Consider the following 16478-nt stretch of genomic DNA (forward strand, 5'->3'; position numbering starts at 1 on the left):
CACACAATTAAAGCTAATACATTTAGCAAGGCTGCACGATACAAAATCAATATATGAAAATTAGTGGTAGTCCTATATACTAAAAATGAATGATAAAAAATAATGTTAAGAAAACAGTTACAATAGCATCAGAAAGAACAAAATACTTGGGAATAATTGAACAAATTAAGTGCAAGACTTGTGCACTGAAAACTATGAAACACTGCTGGAAGAAATTAAAGAACACTTAAGTACCTGGAATGACATCCCGTATTTGTGGACTGAACACTTACTATTGTTAAGATGGCAATACTCCCTAAATGAATCTACACCTTCCACACAATTCCTATCAAAACCCAAGCTGGCTTTTTCTGCAGAAGTTGACAAGCTGATCCCAAAATTCACATGGAATTGCAAGGAACCTAGAATAGCCAAAACAATCTTGAAAAAGAACAAAGCTTGAGGACTCACATTTGCTGATTTTGAAACCACAAAAGCCACGGTAATCAAGACGGGGTGGTACTGGCATAAAAGATAGAAATATAGAGCAATGGAATGGAACTGAGAGTCCACAATAAAACCATACATATTTGGTTAACTGATTTTTCTTAATGTTTATTTATTTATTTAGGGGGGGGGGGTGGGCAGAGGGTGCAAGCAGGTGAGGGGCAGAGAGAGACGGGGAGAGACAGAATCCCAAGCAGGCTCCTCCCTATCAGCGCAGAGCCCCACAGGGGTCTCGATCTCAGGAACTGTGAGATCGTGACCGGAGCCAAAACCAAGAGTCAGACCCTTAACCAACTGAGCCACCCAGGCACCCCTGGATTTTTGACAAGGGTGTCAAGACCATTCAAAGGAGAAAGAACATTCTTTCTTTCAATAAATGGTACTGGGACAACTGGATATCCACATGTAAAAGGATGAATTAACTGATTATTTTTTTATTCAAGTTCGTTAACATATAGTGCTGTCTTAGCTTCAGGAGTAGAACCCAGTGATTCATCCCTTACATATGACACCCAGCATTCATCCCAGAAAGTGCCCTCCTTAATGCCCGTCACCCATTCAACCCCACCTACCCACCTACCCCCTCTCCAGCAACCCCCAGTTTGTTCTCTGTATTTCAGAGTCTCTTATGAATTTATTAGATCCTTACCTTAGGCCATCTAAAAAATTCACGCAAAATGGATGAAAGGCTTAAACGTAAGAACTGAAACTATAAAGGGGCGCCTGGATGACTCACTTGGTTAAGCATCCAACTCTTGATTTTGGCTCAGGTCATGATCTCACGGTTTGTGAGATCAAGCCCCGTATCGGGCATGAAGCCAGCATGAAGCCAGCCTGCTTGGGATTCTCTCTCTTTCTCTCTCAAAATACATACATATTTTTTTAAAAAAAGGACTAAAACTATAAAACTCTTAGAAGAAAATGTAGACATAAACCTTCAAGACCTTGAATTAGGCAACGGTTTCTTAGACAAGACACCTAAAGCACAAGCAATCAAAGAGAAAATAAATAGGACTTGATTAAAATTAAAATCTTTTATGCTTCAAAGAATATCATCAAGAGAGTATAAAGCTAATCCACAGAATGGGAGAAAATATTTGCACATTATTTATCTGATAGGAGGCCAGTATCCATTATAAAGAATTCTTACAACTCTGGAGTATTACTCGGCAATCAAAAAGAATGAAATCTTGCCATTTGCAACTACGTGGGTGGGACTGGAGGGTATTATGCTAAGTGAAATTAGTCAGAGAAAGACAAAAATGATATGACTTCACTCATATGAGGACTTTAAGAGACAAATCAGATGAACATAAGAGAAGGGAAACAAAAATAATATAAAAACAGGGAGGGGGACAAAACAGAAGAGACTCATAAATATGGGGAACAAACTGAGGGTTACGGGAGGGGTCGTGGGAGGGGGGATGGGCTAAATGGGTAAGGGGCACAAAGGAATCTACTCCTGAAATCACTGTTGCACCATATGCTAACTAATTTGGATGTGAATTTTAAAAAATGACAAATAAAATTTAAAAAAACAAGGTTAAGTAACCTGCCTAAGGTCAAAGAATTAATATGTGATAGAATTGGATTAAAACCCTGAACTAAAAAAAAAAAAAAAAAAAAAAAAAAAAAAAAAGAATTCTTACACCTCAACAATTAAAAAGACAAATACACCAATTAAAAATGGGCAAAAAAATCCATAGACATTTCTCCAAAGAAGACATGCAAATCACCAAAAAGTACATGAAAAAGCTGCTCAGCATCATCTGCCAGGAGGGAAATGCAAATCAAAACCACAATGAGCTCCCACTTCACGCACACTAGGATCACCATGATCAGAAAGACAGGGGTGCCGGGGTGGCTCAGTCGGTTAAGCGTAGGACTTCAGCTCAGGTCATGATCTCACGGTTCATGGGTTCGAGCCCCGCGTCAGGCTCTGTGCTGACAGCTCAGAGCCTGGAGCCTGCTTCAGATTCTGTGTCTCCCTCTCTCTCCCCCACTCATGCTCTGTCTCTCTCTCTCTCCTTCAAACATAAATAAAAACATTTTTAAAAAAAAGAAAGAAAAATAAATAAAAACATTTAAAAAAAAGAAAGAAAACATGCTAAATGAAAGATGCTAGACATAAAAAGCTACAATATTTCTGGTGCCTTTTTTTTTTTAATTTTTTTTTAATGTTTATTTATTTTTGAGACAGAGAGAGACACAGCATGAACGGGGGAGGGTCAGAGAGAGAGGGAGACACAGAATCGGAAGCAGGCTCCAGGCTCTGAGCCATCAGCCCAGAGCCTGACGCAGGGCTCGAACTCACGGACCGCGAGATCGTGACCTGAGCTGAAGTCGGACGCTCAACCGACTGAGCCACCCAGGCGCCCCTCTGGTGCCTTTTTTAAAAAAATTTTTTTAATGTTTATTTATTTTTGAGAGAAGAGAGAGAAAGAGACAGAGTGCCAGCGGGGGAGGGGCAGAGTGCGAGGGAGACAGAGACTCCGAAGCAGGCTCCATGCTGTCAGCACAGAGCCTGATGCAGAGCTCGAACCCACAAACCGTGAGCTCATGACCCAAGCTGAAGTCGGCCGACTGAGCCACCTGGGCGCCCCGGCATCAGGACTTAAACAAAACAAAACAAAGTCCCCGGGATGGTGCTAACACAGCCAGGGGGGAGAGTCACTACGTGAGGGTGCGTGCGAAGAGCAGAACTGCTGAGGAATAGAGACTGTAGAGACTGACGATTATTATTCTCCCAGTTGAGGGACATGGAAACGGGCCCAAAAAGCTTAGGTGACTTGCCCAAAGTCACAAAGCGGTCCTGCCTGGGGTAGAACTCCGAAGTCTGTGCCATCTTTAACATTCCATTTCTCTTACAAGTACTGCTTGTGTCAAACGCGCCACCATTCGCCAATGTCACGCGACTAGGGCCTTGGCAATATCTTGGCTTCCGTGTACCACTTCTGGTTCCTACTGGGACTCTAAATCCAACCTCAGCCTGAAGCGGAGAGATTCGCCACGCAAGCGACTTCTAGAATCCCGAAGTCGGTCAATCTCATAAGCCTGAGCTTTCAAACCACAGGATTTCAAATAAAGGGGACTGCATACTTCTCAATGAGTTAACCTTCAAATACCAGTGACCGATGGGATTTTGTCAAGTTTATAAAAACTTATCTGTTCCTAACTATGTGCCAAGAAGCAGGCAAGATGTACTAAGGGTTTTGGATGTAGAAGGCAGGATTCTTGCGCTCAAAAAGTTCACCTTGATATGGAGACAAGGTACTTAACTGGTACAAGGAAGTGATTAACATGAGCTAGCTAGCTGGACTAATTGACCTTGATTTTCTGTCCTGCCCTTAATCTCTAGGAATATGTGAGGGAGGGAAGGCCAAAAACAAAACGCAACACAACATTCTCCCTGGTTGTGGCAGTCTCTGAGATGGCCCCCAATAATCCTTGCACCCTGGTATTGACACCCTGCACAGTCCCCTCCCAAAAGGAGGGGGGCTGACCTGTAATACCAAGAGGACACTGCAGAAATGATGGGGACTTCTGAGTCTTGGTCACAAAAGATATTGTGGCTTGCTCTCTCTTGGATTATTCATGCTGTGGGAAGCCAGCTGTCCCATCACAAGGCTATTCAAGCAGCCTTATGGCAGACCCTTGTGATGAGGGGCTGGGGCTCCTCCCCAACAGCACTCAGCTGCCAACCCTGTGAGTGAGCCACCTTGGAAGTGGGACCGCCAGCCCCAAGCGAGACTTCAAATGACTGCACCCTTGGTCGGCCTCGTAACCACAGCCTCACGAAGAGACGGGAACCACCCGCCCAAACTGCTGTTGAATCCCTGACCCACAGAAACTAGAGGACATGGTAAATGTTGTTGTGTTTAAAGAAAAAAAATCAAGGGGAACCTGGCCGGCTCAGTCAGTAGAGCGTGCAACTCTTGATCTTAGGGTCACGAGTTCAAGCCCCACACTGGGCGTAGAGCTTACTTACAAAAAGAAAAAAACAAAAAAACAAAAAACTGGGGCGCCTGGGTGGCTCAGTCGGTTAAACGTCCGACTTCAGCTCAGGTCATGATCTCACCGTCTTTGAGTTCGAGCCCCGCATCGGGCTCTGTGCTGACAGCTCAGAGCCTGGATGGAGCCTGTTGGATCTGAGAGAGAACGTCAGGCGACGAAGGAGAGGAGGCAGTGAGGTACACAGTTCTGAGTACGGGAGAGAAATGCAGGCAGATGGGAGACTCTGTGAGGCTTCAGCATCTAAGTGTAACTGATGTCATGAAAGGCGGTGAGAATGTCCCAGGAGAGCATAAAGAGGGGAGGTCAGCGCCCTGAGGAATGCCAACATTTAACGGGCAGGCAGAGGAAGAATCCGGAAGACTGAGAAAGCCAAAGGAGGAGGAGAATCTCCAGAACAGCTTCACAGAAATCAAGGAAGGAGAGCAACCAGGGAGGCACGGTCACCAGAGATCCAGACAGAAAAGCACCGCATTTGCAACTGTGCGAGCGGCGGAGGAGGGAAAGGGGCGCCTGGGGAACGACAGTGCCAAAAGAGAATGCGTGACTTGGAGGCGGACAGCGACAGGCTCCAGGGCCTCTGGTGGCCAGGCCGCCACGTTTTCAGCAACCCGTGCTCTCCCACACAGCTTGGCTGCAGAAGAGCAGAGCGAAACTCCACCCTGGCCAGCAGAGGGGCACCCGAGAACGGGCCATTGGAAAGACTGTTGATTAGAGAGGGAACAGTGCCAACGGGGGGGGGAGGGGGGGGAAGCAGACGACACCTCGTTGGTAAACTCTAAGAACTACCTGGTCCTAACGTTAGGCCCGGAGCTGGCTCGCTTCTAGGGCCAGGCTGATTGGACTCCGGGATTTCTACTTCAGCCTAAGGCCGTTCAGTTTTCTGGCCCAGAGGGGAGGGCATCTGCCTTTTAGTGCCATAGGGACCTGTGGCCGGGCTGTGTTGTTAGATCAGTTTCTGTATTAACTGAGTAATATACATCCGTTCGATACACGTAATATACAATACAATTATACGTTACTACATGTAATTACAATACATATAACAAATCCATAATAAATATCTTGGTGATCTTAAAGACAGTCAGTTGGCCACTTTCAAAATCAGAAAATTAAAGGTTAACGGAGGGAGAAAAGGCACAAGACAATGGATTAGCTTGGGACAGGGTGTCTTCCTTGTAAAGCCTCCTGTATACCATAATGGAGTGTTTGGAGTATTTTTCCCCATTGTTTCCTGAAGGGCCTTCCTTTGCAGATCTCATCAATTTTAGAATCTGGTCGTATTATTGGCCTCGAGTTGTATCTCGTATAGAACCAACTGTCGTCGCTTCAGGCACACACCATTTTATTGTATTTAAAAAAGTTTTTTTTAACACTGGGGCACCTGGATGGCTCAGCTGGTTAAACGTCTGACTTCGGCTCAGGTCATGATCTCACAGCCCGTGGGTTCGAGCCCCGTGTCGGGCTCTGTGCTGACAGCTCAGAGCCTGGAGCCTGCTTCGGATTCTTTGTCTCCCTCTCTCTCTGCCCCTTCCCAGCTTGCACTCTGCTCCCTCTCAAAAATAAACAAACAATAAAAAAAAATTTTTTTTTTTAAATTTTAACACTTCTTCATTTTTGAGAGACAGAGAGAGAGAGAGAGCGAGCGAGCAAGCAAGCATGCGGGGCTCGAACCCACGAACCGTGAGATCATGACCTGAGCAGAAGTCAGACGTTTAACCAACTGAGCCACCCAGGCGCCCCCAGCTACACCATTTTAGAAACCCAGTTGTCCCAATGGGGCTTGATGCCTGCTTTGCTACCGAATCGCCTAGCAGTATTTCCTCTTCTCTTTGTTAGTGCGGGCTGACAGCAGTTTGGTTACTTAAATTAACATAGTAAGATGTCAGCTTGTAGCTTTTCCCAGTTCAACACTAGAACACAAACTCCATACAGGCAGGGTGCGTTGCTTGTTTACTGGTCGTGATGGGTTGGATGGATCCCTTAAAACGTCATGTCCTTCCAGTAACCTCAGAATGTGGCCTTACTTGGAAAGAGGGTCCTTGCAGATATAATTAGTTACGATGAGGTCATGCAGATGGGTAGGATGTGCCCTTAATCCAATATGACTGGTGTCCCTATAAAAAGAAGAGAAGAAAAACAGAGACAGAGACCCAGGGAGAAGACCACGTGATAATATAGGCATCTACGAGCCAAGAAACGCCATGGACCGGCGGCAAGCACCAGAAGCTGGGAAGGGCCAAGGAAGGATCCTGCCCTCAAACTTGCAGAGAGACCACGGCCCCGCCAACACCTTCATTTCAGACTTCTAGGACTCAGAAGAAATGTGAGGCAGTTTCTGTTGTGCTAAGCCACCTCGTTTGTGGTACTTTGTTACAGCAGTCCTCGCAAAAGAATACAGTGGCATATCCCGGGTTTCTAGGACAGTGCCTGGCACACAGGAGGGGCCCAATAAATAAAATATACGTGAAGGGACGTATGGACTTTTTAATTCCCCACAACCGACCTCTCTGTGGTATCAGGCACCTGTTGACGGCCACTGTCCCCCGATATACACACTCCTCGATGCTCTCTCCTCTCGGTTCCCACGTCACCAGGTCCCAATTACTTTCGTCTGCTTTTTTAAGTGTAATTTATTTTGAGAGAGAGCGCACAGGCATGCGTGCGTGCAAGTGGGGGAGGGGCAGAGAGAGAGGGAGACAGACTCCCAAGCAGGTTCCGTGCTGACAGCGCAGAGCCCAATGCGGGGCTCAAACTCACGAACCATGAGATCATGACCTGAGCGGCAATCAAGAGTTGGATGCTTAACCGACTGAGCTACCCAGACGCCCCTTGTCTGCTTTTTATTTTTATTTTTATTTTTTTTTTAATTTTTTTTTTTTCAACGTTTATTTTAGTTTTTGGGACAGAGAGAGACAGAGCATGAACGGGGCAGGGGCAGAGAGAGAGGGAGACACAGAATCGGAAACAGGCTCCAGGCTCTGAGCCATCAGCCCAGAGCCCGACGTGGGGCTCGAACTCACGGACAGTGGGACAGTGAGATCGTGACCTGGCTGAAGTCGGACGCTTAACCGACTGCGCCACCCAGGCGCCCCTATTTTTATTTTTTTTATTTATTTTTGAGAGAGAGAGTACGAGTGAGCAAGGGAGGTGAGGGGTGGGGTAGGAGAGAGAATCCCACATGATATAGAGAGGAAGAGAGAGTGCAGAGCCCAGAGCAGGGCTCAGGCTCACCTGAAGCGGGGCTCAAACTCATCTGATGTGGGGGGATCGAACTCACAAACCATGAGATCATGACCTGAGCTAAAATTGGATTTAACCGACTGAGCCACCCAGGTGCCCCCCTTGTCTGGTTTTTTTTTATTCATTTTTTATTTAATGTTTATTTATTTTTGAGAGAGAGAGACAGAGCACAAGCAGGAGCAGAGAGAGAGGAAGACACAGTCCAAAGCAAGCTGTCAGCACCAAGCTCGATGCGGGGCTCGAACCCATGAACTGTGAGATCATGACCTGAGCCAAAGTCAGATGCTTAACCAAGACAGCCACCCAGGCGTCCCTTTAAAAAAAATTGTTTTAATGTTTGTTTATTTTTGAGAGAGAGAGACAGAGACAGAGACAGAGCGTGAGAAGGAGAGGGGCAGAAAGAGAGGGAGACACAGAATCCGAAGCAGGCTCTGGGCTCTGAGCTGTCAGCACAGAACCCGACGCGGGGCTCAAACTCACGAACTGTGAGATCGTGACCTGAGCCGAAGTCAGATGCTTAACCGATTGAGCCACCCAGGTGCATCCCCCCCTTGTCTGCTTTTTAAACGTCCAGTGTTTCCCAGGATTGTATCTTGAGTCCTCTCTCTTCTTGCTCCGCACTCCACATAACGTTAGCCCTTCCCAGGCTTCAACTCCCCATCTCAAGCAAGGACTCCCAATCTAAAACGGATCTAACCATGTCACTCTCCTGCTTAAAAAAGAGAACAAGCTATTGCCGACAGATAAAGTCCAAATTTGTCTATTTCGGCATTTTACTCTGTCCCCACCCCAGGATGCACGAAGCCCTTCCTGTAAAGTAACCTGGGCTATAGTCACCAAGGACCATTCAAATTTCCCAAGCACACCATATGTGATGCTTTCAATGCTTCCATATCTCTTCCACCTGGGATGCTTCCCAACCCCCTCATCTAGTTGGTGAAATCCTAGTTCAAGGCCACACACAAATGCCATCATCTTTCGGTGCCTTTCCTGATCACTCTTCAGGAGAATGACCCACTCCCATCTGTTTTTCCATAGCCTTTTGTCCACCACGCCAGCATTTTATCCTAACAGGTGACCAGTCCGCTCGATGAGGGATGGGCTCTTTAATGGTAAGGGCAGTACCTTACCCATCTTAATTTTTTGGTAAGTTTATTTATTTTTGACAGAGAGAGGGAGAGAGAGAGTGAGAGTGAGTGCAGGGGAAGGGCAGAGAAAGAAGGAGACACAGAATCCGAAACAGGCTCCAGGCTCTGTCTGAGCTGTGAGCACAGAGCCTGACGCGGGGCTCGACCTCACGAACCGCGAGATCATGACCTGGGCCAAAGTCGGATGCTTAAACAACTGAGCCACCCAGGCGCCCCAATACCTTATCCACCTTCCCAGAGCCAGTCCCCAGCTCAGTGCTTGGCACGTGGCATGCTCCCAGAGATTACAGGTCAAATGACCTCATTCTACTTGCAAAAATCCCCCCAAATTACAGCTATCAAATGGCAACAGAAGCGCATATCCGCAGCACTTCAACAGAGCACAGCGAAGATATTGCTGTGTCCGCAGAAGTTAGGGCCAACGCAAAGGTCAAAGCGTTAGGCCCACAAGAATGACCCGTTCAGCGCTAGACGGGGTGTTTCTATTCCTCAGAACCCGACTGCGGCACAGAAAGGACATTCCAGACAGAGAGCATCCACTTCTTACCTCCGAAGATACATAGTCTCCTCGTCTTCTGTGTTACAAAACTTGTGGGCGTGTTTGGCAGCATCGATCACCCGGGACCGATCCCGGGGCCTCATGGGCAGTTTCTCTAACTGACAGTCTGAAGAAATGGAGAAAGATTCAGTCACAGGAGCCACTGAGATACCTGGAGGCAATCACAAGTTTCCAGTGGGGCCCTTAGCGCTGTAATTTTGCACTATAATTGCTATGCTTATTGATGGCTATTATTGGATTCCCCAACGAAAAAATGACTTGGTGTCAGAACACCCGCAGCTGTTACGTTACCATCTTGGTGATCTTTGGCAACTTCCTTTGGGGTTTTTTTTCCCCCCTTATTTGAAGGATGAGTAGATCACAGTGTCTCAAAAGTCCTTCCCAGCACTGCAAGTTTTCCATGAGTGTTTCTGTGACCGTGGGACACTCGGCTCGTGTTATAATGCATGAGAATCAGACAGGAAGGACATCGTCATCAAGCCTCGTTTAGGAAGGCATTGGGGAGGGTGGATCCATGGTTACAAATGGAGACAGACAGGGGAGGTGCTATGCTACAAGTGGTATGCAAATGACCCAAGCCAGGCTAGAGGCGTTTCCATCGGAAAACAATGAAAACACGCAGGAAATAAATGAGGTGCAGTTACAAAGCAGATGGAACTGATATAATGCAAATTAAGTACCTAAAGGGTCATAGAGAAGTCAAGTGACCACAGCCATTCGAGATTAATGGAGGAGAGGGAGGGGGAGTCAGAGAACGCCAGGCAGTTTGCATGTTGATTAATCTTCACAATGACCTGCTGGAGTAGACATTTCCTGGCCCAATTCAGAGTTTAAAGGTGAGGGAATTGAGGCTGCCAAAGAGTGTGCATTTACTGAGGACAACAAGTATCCAGACTCAACTCTAGGTGATCAAAAGAGAATTCATTCATTCAATGAATAGGCGAGGGCCCTCAAAGTACCAGGTGCCGTTCAAACGTAGTGCTGGGGATTCAGCAAATAACAGAGCCAAGTCCCTGCCCTGATGCAGTTTACATTCTAGTGGAGGAGGCAGAAAATTTTTAAATAAGAATTACAAAATATGACCTTGGATAATGATAAGTGCCAATAAAAAAAACCTGGCCGGATATTAAGAGGATGGACAGTGATCTCAGTGATAAGTGCTACCAAGAAAAATCAGGCAGAGTTAAGAGGGCAAAGAGTAACAAGGGTGCTATTTTAGATAGCCAAGGAAGAGTTTCCTGGGTTTTTTTTAATGTTTATTTATTTCTGAAAGAAAGAGAGAGAGAGAGAGAGAGAGAGACACACACACACACACACACACACACACACACACACACACACACACAGCGTGAGTGGGGGAGGGGCAGAGGGTGAGGGAGACACAGACTCCGAAGCAGGCTCCAGGCTCTGAGCTGTCAGCACAGACCCTGATCTGATGCCGGCTCGAGCCCACGAACTGGGATTCGTGGGAGATCATGACCGAGATCATGACCTGAGCCGACCTCTGGCACTTAACTGCCAGAGCCACTCAGGAGCCCCCAGGGAAGAGTTTTCAAATGAAGAGACGTTTCAGCTGAGCCCTCAGTGAAATAAGGAAGCACCTAGGGAAGAGTGTTCGAGGCAGAAAAAATGCCAATCCCAAAGGCTCTGGGAGGCAGAAGGTTTTGACGTGATGAAGAAAAATCAAAAAGGCCACTGTCGCTGTAGCACAGTGAGCAAGGGGAAGAGGGGTAGGGGATGAGGTCGGAGAGGTGGTTGAGGATCTTATCATGCAGGGTCTAGGCATGGGCTTTGGTTTTACTCTTGGTTTGATAGGAAAGCACCAAGTTTGGAACAGGACTCTGGCAGCTGTGTGGGAAAAAGCCCCCTGGAAACAAAGAGTGGAGGGTAAAAGGCTATCGTGGCAGTTCCAGGTGAGGGACGACGGTGGCTTGGGCTAGAGTGGCAGAAATGAAGTGGTAAGAAGCAGTAAGGTTCTGGATAGATTTTTCAAGGAAGGGCCGGCCCAGCGTGTTGATGGACTGGATAGATCGAAGGTATGAGAAAGAGACAAGTCAAGAACGATTCTGAGATTCTGGGCGAATAGGGGAGAGTGGGAAGTAGGGGGTCATGAAGTCCATTTGAACACGATCTCTTTGAGAGACCCATTAGACATCCAAGTGGAGACACGGAGCAGGCAGCTGGAGTTTGAGGGGAAGTGTGGTTGAAGGATGAACATGTGGGAGTCATCACCGTAGAGATGGTATTTAAAGCTTGGGACTGGTTGAGATCACTTAGTGAGTATGGGTTGAGAGTAGGTAAGAGGACTGAGCCCTAGGGCCTTGCGATGCCTAAAACCCTGAGTCAGAAAAAGGAACTAGACACTGACAAGGGGCAAAATCAAGGTAGGAGGAAAATCAGGAGATTGTGGAGTCTTGGAAGTAAAAGAAAAAAGTGTTGTTGTTGTTGTGTTTTTTATTTTATTTCGAGAAGAAGAGGGAGAGTGAGAGAGAGAGAGAGAGAGAGAGAGAGAGAGAGAAGAGAATCCCAGGCAGGCTCAGCACTGTCTGTCAGTGCAGAGCCCCATGCAGGGCTGGAACTCACAAACCATGAGATCATGACCTGAACCGAAGTCCGAGGTCTCACCGACTGAGCCACCCAGGTGCCAAGAAAAAAGTGTTTTAAGAAGGATGGAATCATCATCTCTGTCAAATGACACTAAGATGTGGACCAAAATGAGCACTGATTACTGACCACTGGGATTAGTAACGCGTTCAGTCACCGACCTTGACAAATACGGTTTCGGTGGTGGGGCAGGAAGGAAAGCCTGCCTGAAATTAGCTCAGCAGGAATGGGAATGGGAAGTGAGGATACAGAGACAGTCAATATAGGCAGCTTTTTTTTTTTTTTAGAAGTTTTGCTATAAAAGAAACAAAGAAACGGGGATACAGCTGGAAGAAAATGGAGGGACCAAGGGAGGCTTTTATTCTGGTTTAAGAGAAGAGCCATAGCAGCATCCTAGCACCCGGCAGAAAGGTTACAAAGTTTGTAGAGGCGGACTGGGAGGAGAGCGAGATGGCCAGTTTATTTTTCCTGAAGGAGAAATTTACTTTTGAGGGAAGCCTGGATACACTCACAAAGTTAAACGGAAAACAGAAAAGCTATCCCGGAGCGGGGCAGGGATGGAGAGCGAGGAAAACCACTCTTCAAAGAGACGTGCCTCCTAGATCCCGAAGTTTCCCGTCTTGCAGACACCGCCCAGTTCCCCGACCACTCACCCAGCACCAGGACCATCTGGCCACACAAACAGTAGTAGACGTGGAGGGGCTTCTCGCCGTCGTCATACTCCTCCCGATCCCGGGTGTCGGAGCAGACTACCGACCGGGACACTACTTTAGGCATAGTTCTGAAGAGCAGCAGGAAAACTCTGGCCAAAAAGGAAGGGTCGCGCAGAAATGATGTCACAGACGTGCCTCGAGCCTCTTCCCAGCCGGAAGGCTGGTCACGTGTCAGTAGCAGTCCCGTGGACTTCCGGGTGGTTCCATTCGACCAGGATGCGGGGGGGGGGGGACGCCCTGAAGCGCTCAGAACCTCCTCTGCCTTGGCCTGAGTTAGCTGGGACTTCTTTGCTTGGGACAGTCCTGATACTGCTGAAGTTAATTCATGTATATTGGTATACACGTCTGTATATGCAGCTATATGAAACCAGAGAGAACAAAGAACTATATGTGCACATTACCGGCTTCATACAGATTTTAGGTGTGCATCTAAATATGGTCTTGATTTTAATGGCCGTATTCAGGATGAGAACCTAATGAAGTAGAGATATCTTTTTAAAGTTGAGATATAATTCATGTAGTATAACATTCACCCCTTAAAAAGTGTATAATGCCGTGGTTTTTAGTATATTCACCAAGCTGTGCAACCTGCAGAGCTAATTCCAGAATATTTTCATCATCCTCCAAAGAAATCCCATATCGTTAGCAGTCACTCCCCACCTTTTCCCAGCCCCCCCCCCCCGGCAACCACTAGTCTAATTTCTGTCCCTGTGGATTTGCCTCTTCTGAACGTTTCCTGTGAATGAAATCATACAACATGTGGCTGTTGATGTCTGGCTTCTTTTCACTCAGCATCGTGTTTTCGAGGTTCATCCCGTGTTGTAGCGTGAATGGGTAAACAGCAGTAATGAATCAGTAAAAAGGAGCTTCATTCTTTCTTACGGCTGAATATCCTGTTGTGTGGCTATCCCGCATGTTGTTGATCTACTCGGCCGCCGATGAACAGTTGGGTTGTTCCCACTTTTTGGATGTAACGACCAACGCTGCTATGAACGTCGGCGTACAAGTTGTTGTGAGGACGGACGTTTTTCGTGTTCTTCGGTGCATACCGTTTTGCATCCCCACTACAAATACACAGGGGAGGGGGCCTGATTTCTTCACAGCCTCACCAATAATTACTTTTGTCTGTCTTTTTGATCATGACCATCCTGGTGGGTGTGAAGTGACATCTCCTTGTGGTTTTGACTCGCCTTTCCCTGGTGGTTAATGATGAGCACCTTTTCACACACTTGTTGGTCGTTTATGTATCTCCTTTGGAGAAATGTCTATGCAAATGCTTTGCCCATTTTGAAACGGGTTGTCATCTTATTGCTGAATTGTAAGAGATTGTTATACCTTCTAGATACTAGACCCTAATCATGCAAATGACTTACAAACAGAGGCCTCTTAATAATCCTGTTTGCCACGGTCATAAGGGGACAGTTTCCACCCTTCCTTCCCCAACCCAGAAAGTGCCCCAGAATGTTCTTTGTGGAGGACGAGAGCCTGGAGCAATCCGGAATAAGGACATTGAGGCAGTTCACATTGGATAACTTCAAAAATCCAAGTGACAACACCAAAATAGTGGATTTTTAACACAGAACTTACTGAAGGCAGCAGGAGCATGTGACTAGAAAATTGACAGTTTGGCTGGCTGAAAGAAGTTCAAAACACACAAGGTGTAAACCAAGGGGAATTTAAAGGCATCTGCTAGAACCTCAAACGAATGTGAATTAAATCAAATATAAAAGAAATGTGGTGTGTATATATATATATATATTATATGCATATAATATATATATATATATAACGGAGTGTTACTCAAGCATAAAAAAGGATGAGATCTTGCCATGTGCAACGTGGATGGACCTAAAGGGTATTATGCTAAGTGAGATAAGTCAAAGAAAGACAAATACCACATGGTTTCACTCATATGTGGAACCTAAAAAGTAAAACAAACAAAAAGCAGAATCAGACCTATAAATCCCAAGAACAAACAGTTGCCAGAGGGAAGGGGGGGTAGGAGAATGGGCCAAATGGGTGAAGGGGAGTTCGAGATGCAGGCTCCCAGCTACGGAATGAAGAAGTCATGGGAATAAAAGGTACCGCGTACGCAATATAATCGATGGCATTGTATTATTAGCATTGCACGGTGATGGATGGTAGCTACAATCGTGATGAGCATAGCTTAATGTATAGAGTCGTTGAACCACTATGTTGTAAAACTGAAACTAATATAACATCATGTGACAACTATATTCACAATTTTTTAACCTGTATTCAAATTTTTAAAAATCGATTCAAGTCTTGGGGCGCCTGGGTGGCTCAGTCGGTTGAGCGTCCGACTTTCGGCTCAGGTCATGATCTCACAGTTCGTGGGTTCGAGCCCCGCATCAGGCTCTGTGCTGACAGCTCGGAGCCTGAAGCCTGCTTCCGATTCTGTGTCTCCCTCTCTCTCTGCCCCTCCCCTGCTCATGCTTTGTCTCACTCTGTTTCTCAAAAATAAATCAATGTAAAAACAAATTTTAAAAAATCAATTCAAGTCTTAGAGAATCACAGTGTTTGCTCCTTAGGTCTTACTCCAATGTCATCCATATGATTTCATATTATTTGGTATTTATTGATCCTCTGCTGTGTGTCAGGCAGTGCACTATGTACTAGTTGTATAGTGATCACCTATAAATAATCTCACCCCCTCGCATGCCATAGTCAAATTGCAGGGCCGGGTGAACTTTTGAAATAAATATTTCAGCCTTTGGAGGGCCGAGAGGCAAAACCAAGAAGATTATTCAGGTACTTCTATAGCGAGAGAAAACAAATTTCCACAAATGTGTTATTGATGAAATTCAAAATATAAAAGCAATTAATTTTTTGTGATACAGGTCTGCTAATGAGAAGAATAGCATTCTTTTATAGAGGGGATAATATTTCACTTAATTAGGGCTCAAAGTGAGTGTTCTCTATCATCAAAATCTCTTGCAATCTCAATACACCTGGTCAAGGTGAGTGTTTTCAGAACCTCATTTTGATTTTGTAATGAAAGTTGACAGCTTTTTTCCAAGAATCAACAAACTGAAAGCACTTGTTAATAAAAGTCTTACTGAAATAAAGCGGTCGCCAATATCCCTCTGTTAATACTTATCTGCAGTGAGATTTTATGTATTTCATCTTTGAGAAAAGTTTTAACCCAGATACACACTGCCAAATACTGATACCAAATATCTGATTTCAACTGAACATATTCATATTTTAGAAGGAGCTTATAGAATTCAATTGGATTCTTCTCTTGATATTTGCCTCTTTAGTGCGGCATTACATTACGGAACAATCACTTCCAACAGAAATTTAGGTGGAAGCTCCCGAGATGCACAGTTAAACTGATTTTTAAATCTAGAAATTTCCGTTGCGCTTTGCATCGAGTTCCGAAAAACACCACTGGAATTGTAAATTTGGACCCAGAAAATGTATTCATCGCAAATTGGTGAGGGAATTCAAACCCCGATTTTTGTTTTCATTTTTGACAGCGCAGGAAGAGATCAAAGTAAAGGCGTTACTTGTGATTGAAACAATGTTCATTGTCATTGAAATGACTTTACTGAAATACAAGTTGCACATACAAGCAGGGTTTTGCCTTGTAATTTTAGTCTCAATGCATTAAGTAACATTAAGCCTACAGCAAAAGCTAATTTAAAAAACAAAAAAAACCATCCAGTGTTTAATAGTGGTTGCAGGTGG

At 45.6% G+C, this 16478-nt stretch overlaps 1 protein-coding gene across 11 annotated transcripts in view; it reads right to left on the reverse strand.

Annotated features, from left to right (window-relative positions):
* STEEP1 (STING1 ER exit protein 1) overlaps window positions 1-12905 on the reverse strand; it is a 56845-nt gene extending 43940 nt beyond the window's left edge. For 8 of the 11 annotated variants that reach the window (XR_007148911.1, XR_007148913.1, XR_007148915.1 and 5 more), the window contains exons 1-3: window positions 12705-12905; window positions 9436-9553; window positions 6525-6614 (exon numbers count right to left, since the gene is read on the reverse strand). Coding sequence is in view for 3 of the 11 variants with exons in the window: in XM_047843678.1 (XP_047699634.1) it covers window positions 6525-6614; window positions 9436-9553; window positions 12705-12828 (332 nt within the window). In the remaining 8 variants the exon portion in view is untranslated. Of the gene's footprint in view, window positions 1-6524; window positions 6615-9435; window positions 9554-9738; window positions 10787-12704 lie in introns of those variants that run through there. The other 3 variants (XR_007148917.1, XM_047843680.1, XR_007148918.1) reach the window with 2 other exon arrangements.
* Window positions 12906-16478: the final 3573 nt, after the last annotated feature.

The sequence above is a fragment of the Prionailurus viverrinus genome, chromosome X (genome assembly GCF_022837055.1).
Source record: "Prionailurus viverrinus isolate Anna chromosome X, UM_Priviv_1.0, whole genome shotgun sequence".
In the NCBI taxonomy this organism is placed as follows: domain Eukaryota; kingdom Metazoa; phylum Chordata; class Mammalia; order Carnivora; family Felidae; genus Prionailurus; species Prionailurus viverrinus.